Here is a 17757-nt window from a genome sequence, read left to right on the forward strand (position 1 = left end):
CCATCTTAATAATACCACCAAACCAGTACAGCAAGCAAGTAACACCACAGAACCAGTACAGCAAGCAAGTAACACCACAGAACCAGTACAGCAATCAAGTAACACCACAGAACCAGTACAGCAATCAAGTAACACCACAGAACCAGTACAGCAAGCAAGTAACACCACAGAACCAGTACAGCAAGCAAGTAACACCACAGAACCAGTACAGCAAGCAAGTAACACCACAGAACCAGTACAGCAATCAAGTAACACCACAGAACCAGTACAGCAAGCATGTAACACCACAGAACCAGTACAGCAATCAAGTAACACCACAGAACCAGTACAGCAAGCAAGTAACACCACAGAACCAGTACAGCAAGCAAGTAACACCACAGAACCAGTACACCTAGCAAGTAGCACCACATAACCCGTACACCAAGCAAGTAATACCACAGAACCAGTACAGCAAGCAAGTAATACCACAAAGACAGTGCATTCTGCAGTGTAATTCCACAGAGGGGGTATACCGGCCATGTAATACCACAATATGAGTACACCCTGCCAAGGAATACCACAGAGACATGACCGGGTACAGTAAATATTCGACTCCATCTCAAAAATGTACTTAGGCCAGTGCGAAATTCCCTGTCCCCCAATTTGGTCAGAAAATGTGTTGTTATTGAAGTGAAATCTGCCGAAAAATACCAGACGAGTAAGACCAGACGATGAAAACCAGGCGAGGAATACCGGGTGAGGAATACCAGGCGAAAAATAGCAGGCGAGGAATACCAGGCGAAAAATAGCAGGCGAGGAATACCAGGCGAAAAATAGCAGGCGAGGAATACCAGGCGAGTAATACCATAATAGTGAGTACAGCCTGCCAAATTATGCCACAAAGGGCAGTACCGTACATACACATCCCGTCTCATGCATTCGGCACTCGGTAATACTTTTGTGCGGGCCGAACAAAGAGTCTGCGCCGGACACGCCAATTTGATAAGCCGATTACGAGATGAGAGAGAGAGAGAGAGAGAGAGAGAGAGAGAGAGAGAGAGAGAGGAGGGGGGGATGGGCAAGAGATGGAGTAGTTACGGGAAAGAGAAATAAACAGGGAGGGAGACAAGGAGGGGAAGGAGGAGGGGGGAAGGGCTAGAAGACAGACGCGGAGGGGGTCGGTGGGAAGGATGGTGAAGACAAATGCTTTAAGATTAACTGCCTCTTGGAGCGCCTGAACTCACTGACCACCAGGCGTCGTTGGGTTACATTGCTACCACTTTTTGGATTGTCACTCAGCGTAGAAATACCAGAATGTAGCTCTGTATCGAGTGAGTGGATAGTGACTCCCTCCCCCTCGCATATCACAAAAGATGCGGATGTATTTAAATATTTATAAACACACACACACACACACACACACACACACACACACACACACACACACACACACACACACACACACACAGAGGCAGGTAGGAAGGCAGAGGTGCAGTTCAGGCAATGCTATGAGGCAACAGGATGCAAGGAATACACTAGCAGCGGCAGGCAGGCCGGAGAATACTGGGCTTGTGTGTAGTCAGGTGTGGTGTGTACTGTGTAGTGTGGTGTGGTGTGTAATGTGTAGTGTGGTGGGTGTGATGTGTCGTGTCGTGTACAGTGTGGTGTGGAGCAGTGTGGTATGGTATGGTATACTGTGATGTGGTGTGGTGTGGTGTGGTGTGGTGTTTGGTGTGCAGTGTTTGGAGAATTGTGTGATGTGGCGTGATTTATTGTTTGTGGTATGTGTTTGGTGTGTAGTATGTGTGTTGTGATTTGTGTGTAGTGTAGTGTAGTGAAGCGTTGTGTGGGCGGTGAGGTAGAGTGGCAGCAGAACGGAACCTGAGCTAGTGGACTGTATGTGAATAGTGAGAGAGAGGAGGGGAATGAGGGGGTGTAGACGTGAATGGAGAGAGTGAATGGTGCGTGTGTGTGTGTGTGTGTGTGTGTGTGTGTGTGTGTGAGAGAGAGAGAGAGAGAGAGAGAGAGAGTACAAAGAAGTACAAAGGTAAACAAACAGCAAAAGACTTGTTGGTCCTTTCGTGACTGTTTGGTATAGGGAAGGTTCCAACCAGCAAAACAATTCTCACAACTAACGACAGTTTTACTCAGCTCAGGAGAGACTTAAACAGCTGGAGGAATCAGATACAGCCTTCAGCATCACCTACACTAAAAGATCAGTCAAGTCCTCAGTTGGCAGCAGGAATAAAGCAAGCCAAATATATCTTCGTTGTAAAGGAGTCAACGTTGTATACATTTTGATGAACCCGAGTAAACACAGAGAAGAGGAAAACAGTCCATAAGCGTCTCCAACCCCACCTTCTCTGCCCATCTGTGTTTACCTTATCGAGGGAGAAGGAAGGCACAACGCGACAGAGCCTTGGGGTGTTGTGGTGCTGGGTTTCAGGGCTCTGTCTTGGCTTGGGTCTTAGGTGGTCTGGCTTGGCGTGGGGTAGACTTGGGGTACAGGGGATCTGGCTGGCTTGAGGGGTCTGTCTTGGCTTGGGGTAGACTTAGGGTATAGGGGATCTGGCTGGCTTGAGGGGTCTGTCCTGGCTTAGAGCTTAGTTTGTCTGGTTTGACGTGGGGCTTAGTTGGTCTCACTTGGCTCGGGGTAGGCTTGGAGTATAGGAAGACTGGCTTGGTTTGATGGGTCTTTCTTGGCTTGGGGCTTAGCTGGTCTGGCTTAGCTTGAGAGTGTATTATCGTGGGTTTTATAGAGCTTATGGAGTCCGGTGTTCATGTACACTTGATAGAGCTTAGAAGTGTTGTGCATGGGGATTAGGGACCGTACTTTCGTCAGGTAAGGAGGCTTCGTAACACCTTTTCCTTAGCGATTTATTTTTGTATAAGACTGGTTCCTTTTGTACGTCGTTTCAGCCGAGTATGACAGTATGGATTTATTTAACTCATAAGAAGACAGTAAGGTGTTATAAACAAAATAAATCGCCGAGGAAAAGGTGTTAGGGAGCTTCCTCAACCGACGAGAATTAGTCTTGGAAGTTTAAGATCTTCTTCATAACACAAAGGAGTGGGAAAGACAGCAGACAGCAACAGGGCTATTGGTCCTTTCGTGGCTTTTTGTGTCAGGGTAGAAAATAACTAACGTGTCTAATCTATGCGTTAAAGACAAGGATAGGACAGCAGGAAGACCCCCCAGTCCTTCTTCCCTGGTAGGCACTAAGCTTGATAATTAGGAAGCGATATTTATACAAAACTGTGTCGATATTAATGGTATATTTTTAACATGTTACGGTACAATTTTGTCAGCTTTCTTGGCTTAATCTCTCTCTCTCTCTCTCTCTCTCTCTCTCTCCCTCTCTCTCTCTCAAAAAAAAAAAAAAAGAAAAAAAGAAATACAAGCCTAAGTGAGCTAAAAGCGAAGCCGGTGATGCTGTGTTTTAGCGAGTTCGAGTTTGTTTTTCTGAGAGAGAGAGAGAGAGAGAGAGAGAGAGTGAGAGTGTGTGTGTGTGTGTGTGTGTGTGTGTGTGTGTGTGTGTGTGTGTGTGTCTGTTTTTTTTCGGTGTCCATCATTTTCCCTACAACACACCAACTCATGGATGGTCCCTGCAGCCTTCACGCGTCACCTGGCATTAGGTCACAGAGGAAGAGCAGTGAACAACAAATCCAAATCGAATCCACAGACAAATTCCAGCAAGAGTCAGGTTCGATCCCCCGACCACGTAATGCAGGAAATAGTATGAAAAGTAGACTAGCTTTCCGGGTCATTAGGAATTGCTAATCAGTGTGCAAACGGTCAATTAGCCAGTCTTAAAGCGCGTCTCTTCGCCATCACTAATTACATCAGACGTTTGTTTAACAAGTGGTGTTGGATGGGTAATTAAGCAGGCGAGGCTAAATTGGGTACTGCCTATACGCTTTTCACATTCACTTGCCCTAAAATTGCCAAATCTCAATCTTGAATGCTTAGTTGTAGCAGCAGGGTAACACAAGAATAATAAGACAGGCTAATACAGGAACATCATGCTAGTCACGAGGAAGTGCTGTGGAAAAGATGTAGGGCCGTACCTTGTTTTTTCTTCCGCTGAGCTATGGAAAACTGGCTGCAAAAGGACGAAAATCTAGGCCAAGTTAAGGGGAAAGGATTATAGCGGGGACGTACCTTGGGGGATTAATAGGTGCCCAAGGGGATTCCAGTAGAGTCCCCGGTTCAGGTGAGTAGGATCAGATCGTCTAAGATTATTATGGCACTGATTCGAAAATGATCTTATATATTCAGATCGTCTTTTCCTTTCACGTAAGATTAAGGTATTGTTTATGATGAGGTTGGATACAAAATTAAGTTTAGATTGCTTTTTTTTTAATTATTTCACAAAAGACCGTTCATGACAAGAATTCCAGTCTGGATACGAGTATATGCAGTCTTAGTTTTTTTTTTTTTCACAGGATTATAAACTGCACTGATTCTCTTATAAGTATTGAGAGGAGTATATTGAGGTCCTCTGAGCCCTTTATTTCTCACAGGATTATCTATGGCTTAGATTGATATAGCTAAGTCAGGATACATTTAATTCGTCTCTGTCTTATAATTTTCACGAGAATAATTCAGGAGCCGATTCTTACGTAAATTTGGACACGCTTGTCGGCTCTGTTTGTCCAGGCTCGTTCATTTTTCACAAGATTATTATTTCTAGAACGTACTGGATTGTGGACAAGGACACTAAAATGAGGACAACATTGCACAGAGTTAGATGTCAAAAGCTTATGTTTCAATGCGGCTCACTTCGTCTCACTTCCTGTCTTTGCCATACATTACCCTTCAAGAATAATATAATAAACAGCCTCTTACTATTTACCAACGAAAACATACTTACTTCCATTGTCAGTAAGAAGAGTTTACCTGCTTATTATATTTCCCTCATCATCTCTCCATCATCCCAGTCTCATTTCTCAGGGATGGAAGTGAGTATATCAGCACCTGTAGTTATCAGAGTCACCTTATATGTGTTCATTCAGTTATTAAATCCATTTTATATCGTCACTATGGGAAGTTAATCTGGCTGTCATATGCTTAAGTCTTTGTCTCAGTATCCCTCGTTTGGTACACACACAAGAGGCAGGACCAAGACAGAAGCCTGAGAGAGGAGAGGGACGCGTGTTCTCCCTCCAGCGGCAGGGCCACTACTGACACTGACACTCTTAGCTCTCACCTTGCCGCGTTTTGTCCGCGTCCCTCTCGCTGGAAGAAGATGCTCCTCTGTGGTTGAGCTGGCACGGAGAGGAAAGGAGGAGGAGGAGGAAGAAGAAGAAAGGGGGGGGGGACAGGTGTCAATTAGATCTAAAGAATTGTATTAAGCTTAAAGGCCACACCTAAGCTGAACAAGATCGCTAAGCTTCATCTAAAAAATAATATAGTCGAGATTTTTTTTTTTTTTTTTTAAGATGACTGAATTTTGCTTTTAACTCTCGAACAATATCTGGCCAAACTTAGCAAAATTTGATGGCATGGTGGAAACAAGAATAAATTAAAGAACTCTGTCGTGGTCATGAGAATAACTTGCCTGTGTGCTTCCTACTGCTGTGGTATTGGCAGAGTAGCTTTAGGGAATGGTAAATAAATTATGATAGTGGGAGTAGATGGAGGAAACTGGCGGTAAATATTGGTAAATGTAATATTGTGGTGCATGGGAGAGCGATGAAGAGATTACTAATTTTGGCGTTACTAAAATCCTCTACTGCGATACCGTCCTTTATTTTTATTTTAGTTTATTTTTTTTAATAGTTCCCAGACGGTTTTCTTCAGCGTAATTGATACTCGGCCTTGCAGGATGAGGAATAGCCTTCGTTAACACCTTCACTACCAGAGGCCCTTTGTAAGCTGAGTGAAATCGATTGACGGAAAGAGGAATAGAATATATAAATATGTAAGTGTTGAATGGGCTAAGTTGTGTTGCTGTGGAAAGACTGAGGTTATGTATTTCAAGTAATTTTCTTTTCGCTTTGAGACATCTTCCTGAAGCATATGAGAAGTAGCAAGAATAGACGAAATGATATCATCATGTTGAAGAGGTTTGTAAGGCGGGTGAGGGGTGAAGCAGGTGAGGGTGAGGCAGGTGAGGGTGAGGCAGGTAAGGGTGAAGCAGGTGATTGAGGCAGGGGGGACTTGTGGGGTACGTGAGTAGTGAGTTGGTCAATAGTGAGGCAGGTGAGGGGTGAGGCAGTGAGGGTGAGGCAGGGGAGACTTGTAGGGTACGTGAGTAGTGAGGTAGGTCAGTAGTGAGGCAGGTGAGGGGTGAGGTTGAGAAGTGAGGCAGGTGAGTGAGTGTGGCAGATGAAGGGAGATGGGGAAGTTACTCGGAGCGGAAGTTGTGAGGGTTGTCGATACAAGTTTGGATGCCTGGGTGGCGTCGCGGTAGAGGTAGAGGGTAGTGTGATAATGTGAAGAGGATGGGATAGGCAGGGCAGGGCAGGGCAGGGCAGGGCAGGGAAGGGAAGGGAAGGGAAGGGAAGGGAAGGGAAGGGGAGGGAAGGGACGGAAAAGGATGGGAAGGGAAAGGAATGGAAGGGAAGAGAAGGGAAGGGCCAGGTCAGGACAAGGCAGGGTAAGGTAAGACGATGCAGGGAGGGCAATAAAGGGAAGATTTGAGGAGGGCAGAAAAGGAAGGGATGGGCAAGGAAGCGCAGGGTGGGGCAGATTAGGGCAGAACATGACAGGGGAGGAGGTGTGATAGGTCAGGTCAGGTTAGGATGCGACACGACAGAGCAGGACAGGGCAGAGCAAGACAGAGTAGGGCATGGCAGGAAAGGGAAGGGCACGGGAAGGCAAGGCAAGGTAGGACAGGGTAAAATGAGTGGGAAAGGAAGGACAGGGCAGGGCAGGGCAGGGCAGGGTTATTGAAAAGGACAGTATTAGGCATCCTCCTCCACACGCCTTGGCCATTGATATTCATGGGGCGACAGGCAAAGTGAGTGGAGAGGCTGGGGTGAGGCAGGGGGAGATAGGCTGGGTGGGATGAGGCACGGGGAGATACTCAGGGTAGGGTGAGGCAATGTGAATTGAAGCAGAATGGAGGCAGGCAGAGTGGAGTGAGGCAGAGTGAATGGAGAGACTCGAAAGCGAGGTAGGTTGTGGTAGACAGAGTTGGGTGAGGCTGGGTGAAGTGAGGTAAGTTAAGGTAGTCAGAGTAGGGTAAGACAAGGAAGAAATGAGATAGGTAGAGTAGGGCGAGGCAGGGTGAAGTGAGGTAGGGTAAGGAAGGCAGGAGGGGAAGGCAAGAGAGATTTTCGTCTTTTTACAGCTTATTTCTCGCAGCTCAGTGGCAAAATAAAACAATATTATGGCTCTACATCCTCTCCATTGCACTTCTTCGTGACCAGCACCATATTCCAGCATTAAATCCCCTGTTTCAGCTCAGCATTCAAGATAGAGAGATGGTAATTTTAGACCGGATTAAAGGAGACGAGTGCAAGCGTTGTGTAGGCGGGTTAAGCATTAGTTTTTCAGAATGCCATCCTATTCTTTCCTTCATTTCTTTCCTTCGCATTTTTCTTACCCTCCTTGTGTAATAGTTCTTCGTTTTTTCCATTTCAGTAGCTTTTTGTCAAAGAATATTTTCGAATTTCCTTTTGCTATCATCAGTTTTTTATTATTTTCTCTTATCTCAAATATTTCGACTCTCTTTTCGCAGTAAATTTGGTGAATATAGTTTCGTTGTTTTTCCATTTGCTTTAATTTCTCTCACTTTTACAATGGTCTTCTCACATCCTCTGCGATTTCATCCTTTTTCACATCCCAGTAAGTTTGTTTAAGGATGTAATTCACCTTATTCTTTTCCCCCTTTTTTCTTTCCCTATTTTAAGATGATTTCCATACTCCTTTATTATTCTCTCTGGCTTCTCCGTACCTCCGTTTTTCTTCAGTTACCACTTTCAGGCTCTTATGACTCACAGCTGAATAAAATCGTCTGGTGTTGATTGAAACAGAATAAAAGATTTCCCCCGGCCATGAGACGGCCAGAGGTACCAGTGTTAAAGAAAAATTCCTCAACATCCTCTCACGATTTCTGTTTTCTCATGTCTCGGTATTTTTAGTGTTAGCGTATATGTTCAGCTTTTACCTGAGTTTCCCCTTTCTGTTTTACGAATGCTTCTCTTCCTCTGCTATTTTTCAGCCTTCCCGGGTCTGAATATTTTCATTTTTGAGAGTACTTCGTTTCCCGAGTTTTCTTTGCCTTACGTTTTCTGATTTTGAGAGGGGCTTCTTTATACTCTCCATTATTTTCTCATTTCGCTTATATGCTTATCTCCTCAACTATTTTTTATATTTTTGTGTATTCACGTTTCGTCCACTCTTTGTTAATTTTTCTGCTTTCTTTTCGTTAATCTATATTTTTCTTTTCTTTAGTTTTGTTTTTTTCCTCTGTTTCTCGCAGTGTTTATTGTCCTCTTCATATCTCTTCTACCTTCTTCTCGTATCTCTTAATTCTTCTTTTCCTCTGTTGTTGTTTTTTTTCTTTTAATATCTTTTTTTTCCTCTATTAAGTTTCCTTCTTTTCGTTTCTCAGTTTTTCTTTTTCGTCTTAATTTCTCCTCCTGTTCTTGTCTGTTATCTTTCTCGTTTTCCTCTTAATTTCTGTTGTTCCTTTTTGTTTCCGCAATTCTTTTTCCTCTGTTTATTCTTTTTCCTCCTTTTCCTTTCTCAAAAATTTTCTCCTCTTAATTCCTCTTAGATTACCTCGATTTTACCTTCTCTATTTTTTTTTTCCTTTTTCGCACAGTGCTTTTTTCTTCTAAATTTGCCTTCCTCCTCCTCGTTTCTCTCATTATCCATTTTCCTTTTATATTTCCTTTACATCTTAGTCTTTATCCGAATTTTGTCTCTCATTTCCTGTTTTTTTTTCCTTTCGGTCTTAGGATTATGTATTATTTTTTTTCTTGTGTTGTAAGTGAAGTTTTATTGCTTCATATATGATTTTTTCGTCTCCTTGGTTTTCCTATTGCTTGGTTCTCTCTCTCTCTCTCTCTCTCTCTCTCTCTCTCTCTACATATCTATATTTATCTATATTTCTCTGTCTGTTATCCATCTGTCTGTCTGTTTCCATCCATTCATTCATCCATCTATGTATATCTATCAATCTGTCTACCTATCTATTTGTCTGTATATATCGAGGCCAATTATCTGTAGCCATCTATTATCCTATCTACTTACCTACCTACCTACCTACCTACCTACCTGTAAATCTACCATCATCATCATCATCATCCAATCCAAGCCAATCCATAGAAAACCTACCCCTCTCCCATCCCCCTCTTCCCTCTCCAGCGACACAGAGTGCTTGTTGAACCATCCATTACGGTCATTAAGCCCCATATCCGGTCCCCATACCCCATGCCTGGTATTAATGGCTGGTATTAGTGGCTGGTATTAGTGGCTGGTATTAGTGGCTGGTATTAATGGCTGGTATTAGTGGCTGGTATTAATGGCTGGTATTAGTGGCTGGTATTAATGGCTGGTATTAATGGCTGGTATTAGTGGCTGGTATTAATGGCTGGTATTAATGGCTGGTATTAATGGCTCTTATTGGTGTAATTAGAGAGGCCGGCTCTGTCTGGGTGGATGTGAGAGGCTTGAGTGGGTGACTGGCAATGGATGTTAGAATTTTTAAGTTTTCTTTTTCTTTTTAGTTTTGATAATGTTCTCTCTCTCTCTGTCTCTGTCTCTGTCTCTCTCTCTCTCTCTCTCTCTCTCTCTCATTCATATTCAGGGCCTACTTTTCCCAGGAGAGGCTGACATAAAACTTTTAGGTAGGGCGGGGCAAGAGGCCGTATCCTCGTGGGCTTATCCGGCTCCTGGCACTTCTTCGTGACTAGTTTGGTGGTGATAGGTGATGGTGGTGATAGGTGATGGTGGTGATAGAGATGGTGGTGATAGAGATGGTGGTGATGGGTGATGGCGGTGATTGATGGTGGTGGTGATAGGCGATTGTGATGGTGGTGATAGATGATGGTGATTTAGTTTGATGTAGTGGTGATGGATAGGGTGGTGAAGACAGTGATAGATTGTGGTGGTGATTATTGGTGATAGGAACTGGAAGACTGTTGGAGATAGAGACGGTGGTGGTAGAGATGATAACAGTTGTGATGACGAAACGAGGTGTGGAGATAATAGTGATGAGAGATGCTGGTGAAGGATATGGTAGTGATGGAGATGGTGATGGTGGTGACAGTGTATCGTATTGGTGAATAAGGTAAAACGTGTATTGTGACAGTAGTATGAGTGGTGATAGGTGATGAAAGAGAAAGTGATGGTGACCAAGAATAGTGTGCGTCGTAGTGAAGGGTGATGAAGGGAGAGATGAATACCACGAAGCTTTAGGCTAGTGTTAGTGATGACTAGTGGTGACACAGATGGTGACGTTGATGATGAATAAGAGGCGAGAGTAGTAGTAGTAGAGAAAAAGAGCATTAGTAATAAGGGTAGTAGTGGTGAATGGTGGTGACAGAGACTGAGAGGATGGTGATGACAAGGAATAGGTTGTCATGTTTTAGAATTGGGTTAAGAAGGATGATCCCCTTAAGTTTAATTGATGTATCTTGGATGATTGACTTAATAATCTGTTATAACCACCTCAGGGCATCTTTGAGAGGGAGAGAGAGAGAGAGAGAGAGAGAGAGAGGCGAAGGGGAAGGAAAGTAGGCCTAAACCAACATGTTACTACTCAATTTCCATAATACTAGGCCGTACATAAGACCGTACGGGAGTGATGGTATTTATATGTGGACTCAGTTTCGGTATTAAATTTTTTTATTCATGTATTGCCTATTCAACATACATACAAAACATAGCCTCCTAGTTCGCTGTACCTTATTCTCCCCCTCCCTCCTTCCCTCTTTCCCTCTCCTTGGTTACTAGTCAGATCAACCTTCCAGTCTGACTACACTTGGCCAGCAGCTGAGGTGAAGGGTGTTGGAGAGTCTGTATATATATGAGATAGAGACTTTGTATATAGCGTATGAGAGAATCTGTATATATAAGTTAAGGGTCTGTATTTATGAGTGAGAGGATGTTTATATGAGAGAAAGAATCTGTATAAATGAACGATAAAATCTGTTTAAGTAGAGATCTGTAGCCAATATGTGAGAATGTGTGAGTAACTATATACACAGTGAGAATACGTAAATCTATATTCATAACAGTTTTTCGGTCATGATGTTTGTGTGTGTCAGAAAAATGCATCAGAATCCACATATATTTAATTTAACTACATTTGCCTCTCAAACGCTGTCCTGGAATGTTATGCAAATACTAGTTGCATGTGTGGGGGTCCTGTATGCCTCGTAAAGTCAACATATTTTAGCTCATCTGATCTTTATTGACGCCACTATCAGTAATTTGTCGTTTCTGTGTTCATTTTAGCATTTTCGCTATTATCAGTGGTATCGTTATCATCGCCGTTCATATCTACCTTGCCGTCCTTGTCATCATCATCATCATCATCATCATCTCAGTCATTATCATCATCATCTCAGTCATTATCTTCATCATGAGTTCCACCTGTACCACCACCACCATCCACCCTCCCCGCCATCATCACCATCACCACCACCCTATCATCATTTTCGCGTCACCACCACCACCACCAGCATCCACATAACCCGTATTATAAAAACATCATTCCATTAACATATTACCATCTGACACGTGGGGCATATAGAACCCCATCCCTCAGACTCGTCGACATTACCACATGACACAGGCTGCTCGACACTGCTTTATGACACCGGCTTTTGATCTCCAGCTGAAAACGACACTGATATGCGTCTGTTTGTGTGTCTGTCTCTGCCATCATTATTGCAATCATCATTATTATAGTCGTCATTATCGTCGCCTTTTTTCATCATCATCCTCATTATCAGTTTGCTATCTTCACCATCATCATCAGTAGCAGCAACATCCTCCTCCTCCTCCTCCTCCTCCTCCCCCCTCCCCTCCTCCTCCTCCTCCTCCTTCCTGCTTATCGTCATCATCACTGATTTCGTATATTCATCACCACCACCGTCATCAGTCGCTCCATTCATCATTATCATCATCCACCCTACTCCCATAAACAAGTTCTGAAGTCAGGAACACACACACACACACACACACACACACACACACACACACACACACACACACACACACACACACACACACACACACACACACACACACACACACACACACGAAAGGACAAACACAAAAGCAAGGAGAGCCATCATATAAAAATGCGCCATACATTCATTCACTCATCATTCACTATTCAATAAATCTACACATGTAAAGCTGAAATATTGCCCGTCCGAATGCAAATTGATTTTCAGTTGCAATATTGAGCTAAATGCGTGTGTGTGTGTGTGTGTGTGTGTGTGTGTGTGTGTGTGTGTGTGTATTAGCTCTATATTGGAAAAGTCTGGGCGGTGGGTTAGCATTTTTTTGTTTCTGTTTTGGGGTTATCTTGATGCATGTGTTAGTGGGAGATAGGGTGATGATGATGATGATGATGATGAGGAGGAGGAGGAGGAGGAGGGTGGTGGTCATGATGATTTTGATGATGATAATGGTAATGATGATGGTGGTAGTCGCTGTGATGTTGGTGAGGATGATGCTAATGGTGAGGATGATGAAGAAGGGGGTCGTTGAGGTTAAGGTGATGATGCTGGTGTAAAAGATGATGATGGTGATGGTGATGGTGATGGAAATGGTGGTGGTGTGAGGTTAATGGTCAAAGTTTAAAAACCTCTTCACAACGAGCGCTCTTGCCTCAACTTCAGGATATCTTTTTGCCTTAGAGAAGAAAAGAAAAGAAAGAAAAGAAAGAAAGATAAACGAAAAAGAATAAAAAGAGAAGACGTACGGAACAGGCCAATCCTTTCAATAATACGACATTTGTTTATTGTAATTATTTTTTGGTTTTAAAATTTCCATGTTAATTTATTTCAATTTCGGAAAAAACATGCTTCTGCTGAGCGAATTTTTCTAGCATAGGAGTAAATAAAATAATGCATGATATATTTAGTGGTTCATGGATATTAGTGTTAACCTCTTTACTGCGATTGGTGAGAATAATGGAAATAAAATTAAAAAAAAAGTTGTCACCCTCAGAGCATCAGTCGTCACAAGCTTAACTTTCGCAGATCTTCCTGTTAACTTCCAGCGGTGCGATCTTACTCTCTCTCTCTCTCTCTCTCTCTCTCTCCACGACATACCTCCATTTCGTCCCTTTTTCTCTCCCTGTCTTCTGTCACTTTCTCGTCCTCTCACCTCCTCACTTACACGTCATCTCCCTCTTCTTTACACTCTTCTCTCCCTCTCCTCACATCCTCATCTGTTCCTCTCCTTTCCTCTTTCCCATCTCACCCCCCCCTTTTCTCTCCCTTTCCCATCCTATCTCACCTGTCCTCTCCTTTTCATTTACCCTCTTCTCTCTTTCTCCACTCCTCTCTTATTCCTCATCTGATCTCCCCCGTCCTGCCTATCTCCCTCACCCCTTCCTCTCCCACTTCACTTCCCCTTCTCACCTGCCTCATCTTTTCGCTTTCTATATTCATCTCCTCTGCCCTCTCTACTCCTCTCCTCTCCTCTCTACTCCTCTCCTTCATACCTCCTCCATCCTTCCTCTTGACTTTACCCTCTTCTCTTTTTGCTCTTTTCCCTTCTCTGTCTTCCCTTCCCTCTCTCCCTCGCCCACTATTCCATTCTCTTTCCTCCTCTCTCCCTCTTCCAGTCTCCCCTTCTCTCTTCCTCCATCTTCTCTCTCCCACACTTCCCTCCTGTCTCCCACTCTTCCCTCCTGTCTCCCACTCTTCCCTCCTCTCTCTCCCTCTCCCCTCCTCTCCCTTCCTCTCCCCTCCTCTCTCCCGCTGATTGAATCATTAATTTCACTTCACCTTCCCCCAGTTTAGCGATCTCCCCACACGGACGCGTTGCCCTGTTTACACACTGCTGGTCTGCTGTTTGACTGATTCCCTGTTTGTTTTGCCAGTGTAAATACCTGTTTGGATTGATTGATTGGCTCTGTTTAGGCAATTGTTTTGATTTAGTGGGTATTAAGTAGTATCATATTGGAGCGCACACACACACACACACACACACACACACACACACACACACACACACACACACACACACACACACACACACATACTGGTTTGGTCAATTAGTCCCCTTAGGCAAGTGATTTAGTTTACTATTCCTTCATTTATTTTTTGTTTGGGAGGGGTGTGTTTTTTGTATATTTATTTTTATGAATTCGAATTATACATAGTCTAGACGGTTCGATCCCTGAGGTCCAGTGGTCTTCCTACGTGTACCAGGTAGCGCTACTTTACTTCACTGCTCACCACTTGGACGCCAATACCCACCGCCCTTATTGAATCTATGGTAGCGTTACCTCCCTCAAAAATGTGTGGTGCTGTTTGTAGGGTATTTATGCCTTAATTTCTTCCTTCCTCCTTCCTTTCCCTCTTTCCCTTCCCTCCTTACTTTCTTCCCTCTCGTCATTCCTCCTTCCTCCTTCCTTCATGTCCCTCCTTCCTTTCTTCTCTCCTGCCATTCCTCCTTCCCCCTTTCTCTGACTTATTTCTCCTCCCACCTTCCCTCTTCCTTCCTTCCATTCCTTTTTCCCTCCTTTCTTCCTCTCGTACTTTCCTCTATCCTTCCTGCTTCCTTCCTTCCTTCCCTTCCCTTTTCTCTCCTTTCTTTCTCTCGTCCTTTCCTCTATCCCTCCTACCTCCTTTCCTCTGTTTCCCCTTTCATCTGTCCTTCCTTCCTTCCTTCCTTCCTTCTCTCTCCTTCCACTGATATCAGCCTCTCTCTCATATCTTAACTGATCCATTCCTTCTCCTCGATCACCATTCTCTCTCTCTCTCTCTCTCTCTCTCTCTCTCTCTCTCTCTCGTGTGTGTGTGTGTGTGTGTGTGTGTGTGTGTGTGTGTTTCATTGCCAAGTTTCTCTCATACGAAACTGTTTATTCGTAGAGTTTCAGGTGTTCCAGAGTTTCCCAAGGTCCGACACCTGCTCTCTCTCTCTCTCTCTCTCTCTCTCTCACACCCACACACACACACACACACACACACACACACACACACATTCAGGTTTTCTGTGATGGTACTAGCAATCATCTCTTCCCCTCCTTATTCTCCATTCCATAATTTTCCCCTCTCCCTTCCTTCTTATTCTCTTTTTCTTTAATAATCACTAACTCCTCTCCCTTCCCTCTTCTTCCCTATTTCCTTAATAATCTCTATCTCGATCTCACGTTCATCTCGCCATTCTATCTCTTTCAGTTTATTCTGTGTCTGTCTCCCTATCTCGTAGTTATCTCTTTCCAGTCTCTTCCCATCTCCCCTTCCTTCCTTCCCTTCCTCCCTCCCTCCCTCTCTTCCTTCCTTCCTTTCTCGTTCATCTGTGCTTTCTCCTGTTCTTTTCTTATTTCTCTCCTTCTCTTCCCCTTCATTTCTCTTTCTCCCTCGCCTGTGTCTGCTTCTCATCTCTTACTTTTATCTTTTCATTTTCCTCTTCTCATCCCCTTTCCCTCACTTTCACATCTATTGCTCATTCCTCTTTTAAATGGTTCCTTTTTCTCTTTCCTGTAATTCCTATCTCTTATTCTTTTTCTCAGTATTTTTGTTTTATTATTCACATCATTTTTTATCATCCATATCTCCCTCTCGCCATTCTCACCCCTTTTTCCTCTCTTCTTGTTATTCTCTTCTTCCTGCTTCTTTCCTTCTTATGGATATTTTTCTTATCGATCATTTCCTTCAGTCACCATTCTCCTCTGCATTTCTTTACGTATTTCCTTCCTTCCTTCCTTTCTGCCTTCCTTCCTTGTTATTTTTGTTTTCTTCCTTCTTCATTCCTTCGTTTCTTATTCTTACAACTCTTTTACAGACCATCTCCTGCAGCCATCATTCTCATCTACATTTTCTTCCTTCCTTCTTTTCTTCCTTCCTTCCTTCCTTCTTTTTATTTTTCTATTTTCTTCCTGCTTCTTTCCTTTTTTCTTATTCTTACAATTCTTTTACAGACCATCTTCTGCAGTCACCATTCTCCTCCACGCTTCCCTCTCCATCCTCCCTCCCTTCCTTCCTTCCTTCTTATTATTATTCTCCATTTCCTTATCATCTCTCTCTGTCCCATACTTTCCTCAGGCCGCTCTATCTCTTCAGGTCCTCCTCCGTCTCTCTGTCTCCCTGTCTCGTATTTACCACTCTCCTGCCTCTTACCTTCTCCGCAAATATATATATACACTTTTGTTCGTCTTTGTCTCTCTCTTTTTCCCCTTCCCTTCACGATTTTCTCTCTCTCCTTTTTCCTTTCTCTTCTCTTTCATCACACACACACACACACACACACACACACACACACACACACACACACACACACACACACACACACACACACACACACACAAAATCGTCAGGCAGGAAATAGAATAAAAGACGTCGCCCTCCGAAAGAAAATAAAGGAAACAGGCGAGAGAGGGCGAGTGAGAAAGTGACAGAGAGCGAGTGAGAGGAGGAATTAAAGCAAGAACGTGAGAGAGTGAGAGTGTTAATGTGAGAAAGTGAGAGAGTGAGAGAGGGAAGCAATAAGAGCAGCTGGCAGAGGTATTAAAGGCAATGGCCACTTAGGATGCAGTTAGGAAGGAAGGTGGTGGACGTCTGTGATAAGAAATGAGAGAGAGAGAGAGAGAGAGAGAGAGAGAGAGAGAGAGAGAGAGAGAGAGAGAGGAAAGATGGAGATGATAGAATGATAGAGAAAAAGAAAAGGAAGGAATATGGAAAAGAGAGAGAGAGAGAGAGAGAGAGAGAGAGAGAGAGAGAGAGAGAGAGAAGAGATGAAAGAGAGGAGAGGGGGAAAAAGAGAGAAGAGAACCAAGAGGTGGGAAATGGAGTGAGAGGATGGGTAAAACAATTTTAAGCTTTGTACTGGAGATGACTCACGGGAAGGAGATGAGTGTTTTTTTTTTTCTTGAAGGTATGGTGTTTTTTTCTTGTTTTTTTTTTGGATATGAGAAAGATTTACGCACATACACACAGCACATACATATCTTTTTGTGGTTGTGCGCACGTAGAAGTATACATAAAATTTTTAATTGTTCACACACACACACACACACACACACACACACACACACACACACACACACACACACACACACACACACACACACACACACACACACACACACACACAGTCCCGTGCTGAATTAATAAAAAGCAGGACTCCATAAAATGCACAAAGCCAAAAATGGTCACTTTGATTGAAATACCAGGCCTGGGATGGTGGGGTGGTGTTCTGGTGTTAAAATGGGTAGTGTTCTGTTGTTAAAATGGTGTTAGAATGGGTGGTGTTATGGTGTTAGAGCGACGGTAGAATGGGTAGTGTTATGGTGTTAAAGTGGTGTTAGAATGGGTGGTGTTAAGGTGTTAAAGCGGTGTTAGATTGGGTGGTGTTATGGTGAAGAAATGGCAGGATTGACTTATGATGGTGTGTTGGTGTGCTGGTGTTATATGGTATGGTGTTATGGTGTTTAGATGGTTTAGATGGTGAAAGAATGACAGCGTAATAAAATTGTGGTGATAGAATGAGGGTAGTAGTGAGTGTGTGTGTGTGTGTGTGTGTGTGTGTGTGTGTGTGAGAGAGAGAGAGAGAGAGAGAGAGAGAGAGAGAGAGAGACCTCCTCTTTAATAATCCCTGGAACATGAAACCTCTTAAGTTACTGGGTTTTC

General features: G+C 43.5%; 1 protein-coding gene across 1 annotated transcript in view; it reads right to left on the bottom strand.

Moving 5' to 3' along the window:
* Window positions 1-2421: 2421 nt before the first annotated feature.
* Window positions 2422-17757, bottom strand: part of LOC145408220 (uncharacterized) — a 43905-nt gene continuing 28569 nt past the window's right edge. The window contains exon 7 of the mRNA XM_080278976.1: window positions 2422-2708. Within this exon, the coding sequence (XP_080135102.1) occupies window positions 2422-2708 (287 nt within the window). The remainder of the gene's footprint in view (window positions 2709-17757) is intronic.

This window comes from Coenobita brevimanus, chromosome 76, assembly GCF_032717465.1.
Source record: "Coenobita brevimanus isolate Jiangsu-jjx chromosome 76, ASM3271746v2, whole genome shotgun sequence".
Taxonomy (NCBI): Eukaryota; Metazoa; Arthropoda; class Malacostraca; order Decapoda; family Coenobitidae; genus Coenobita; species Coenobita brevimanus.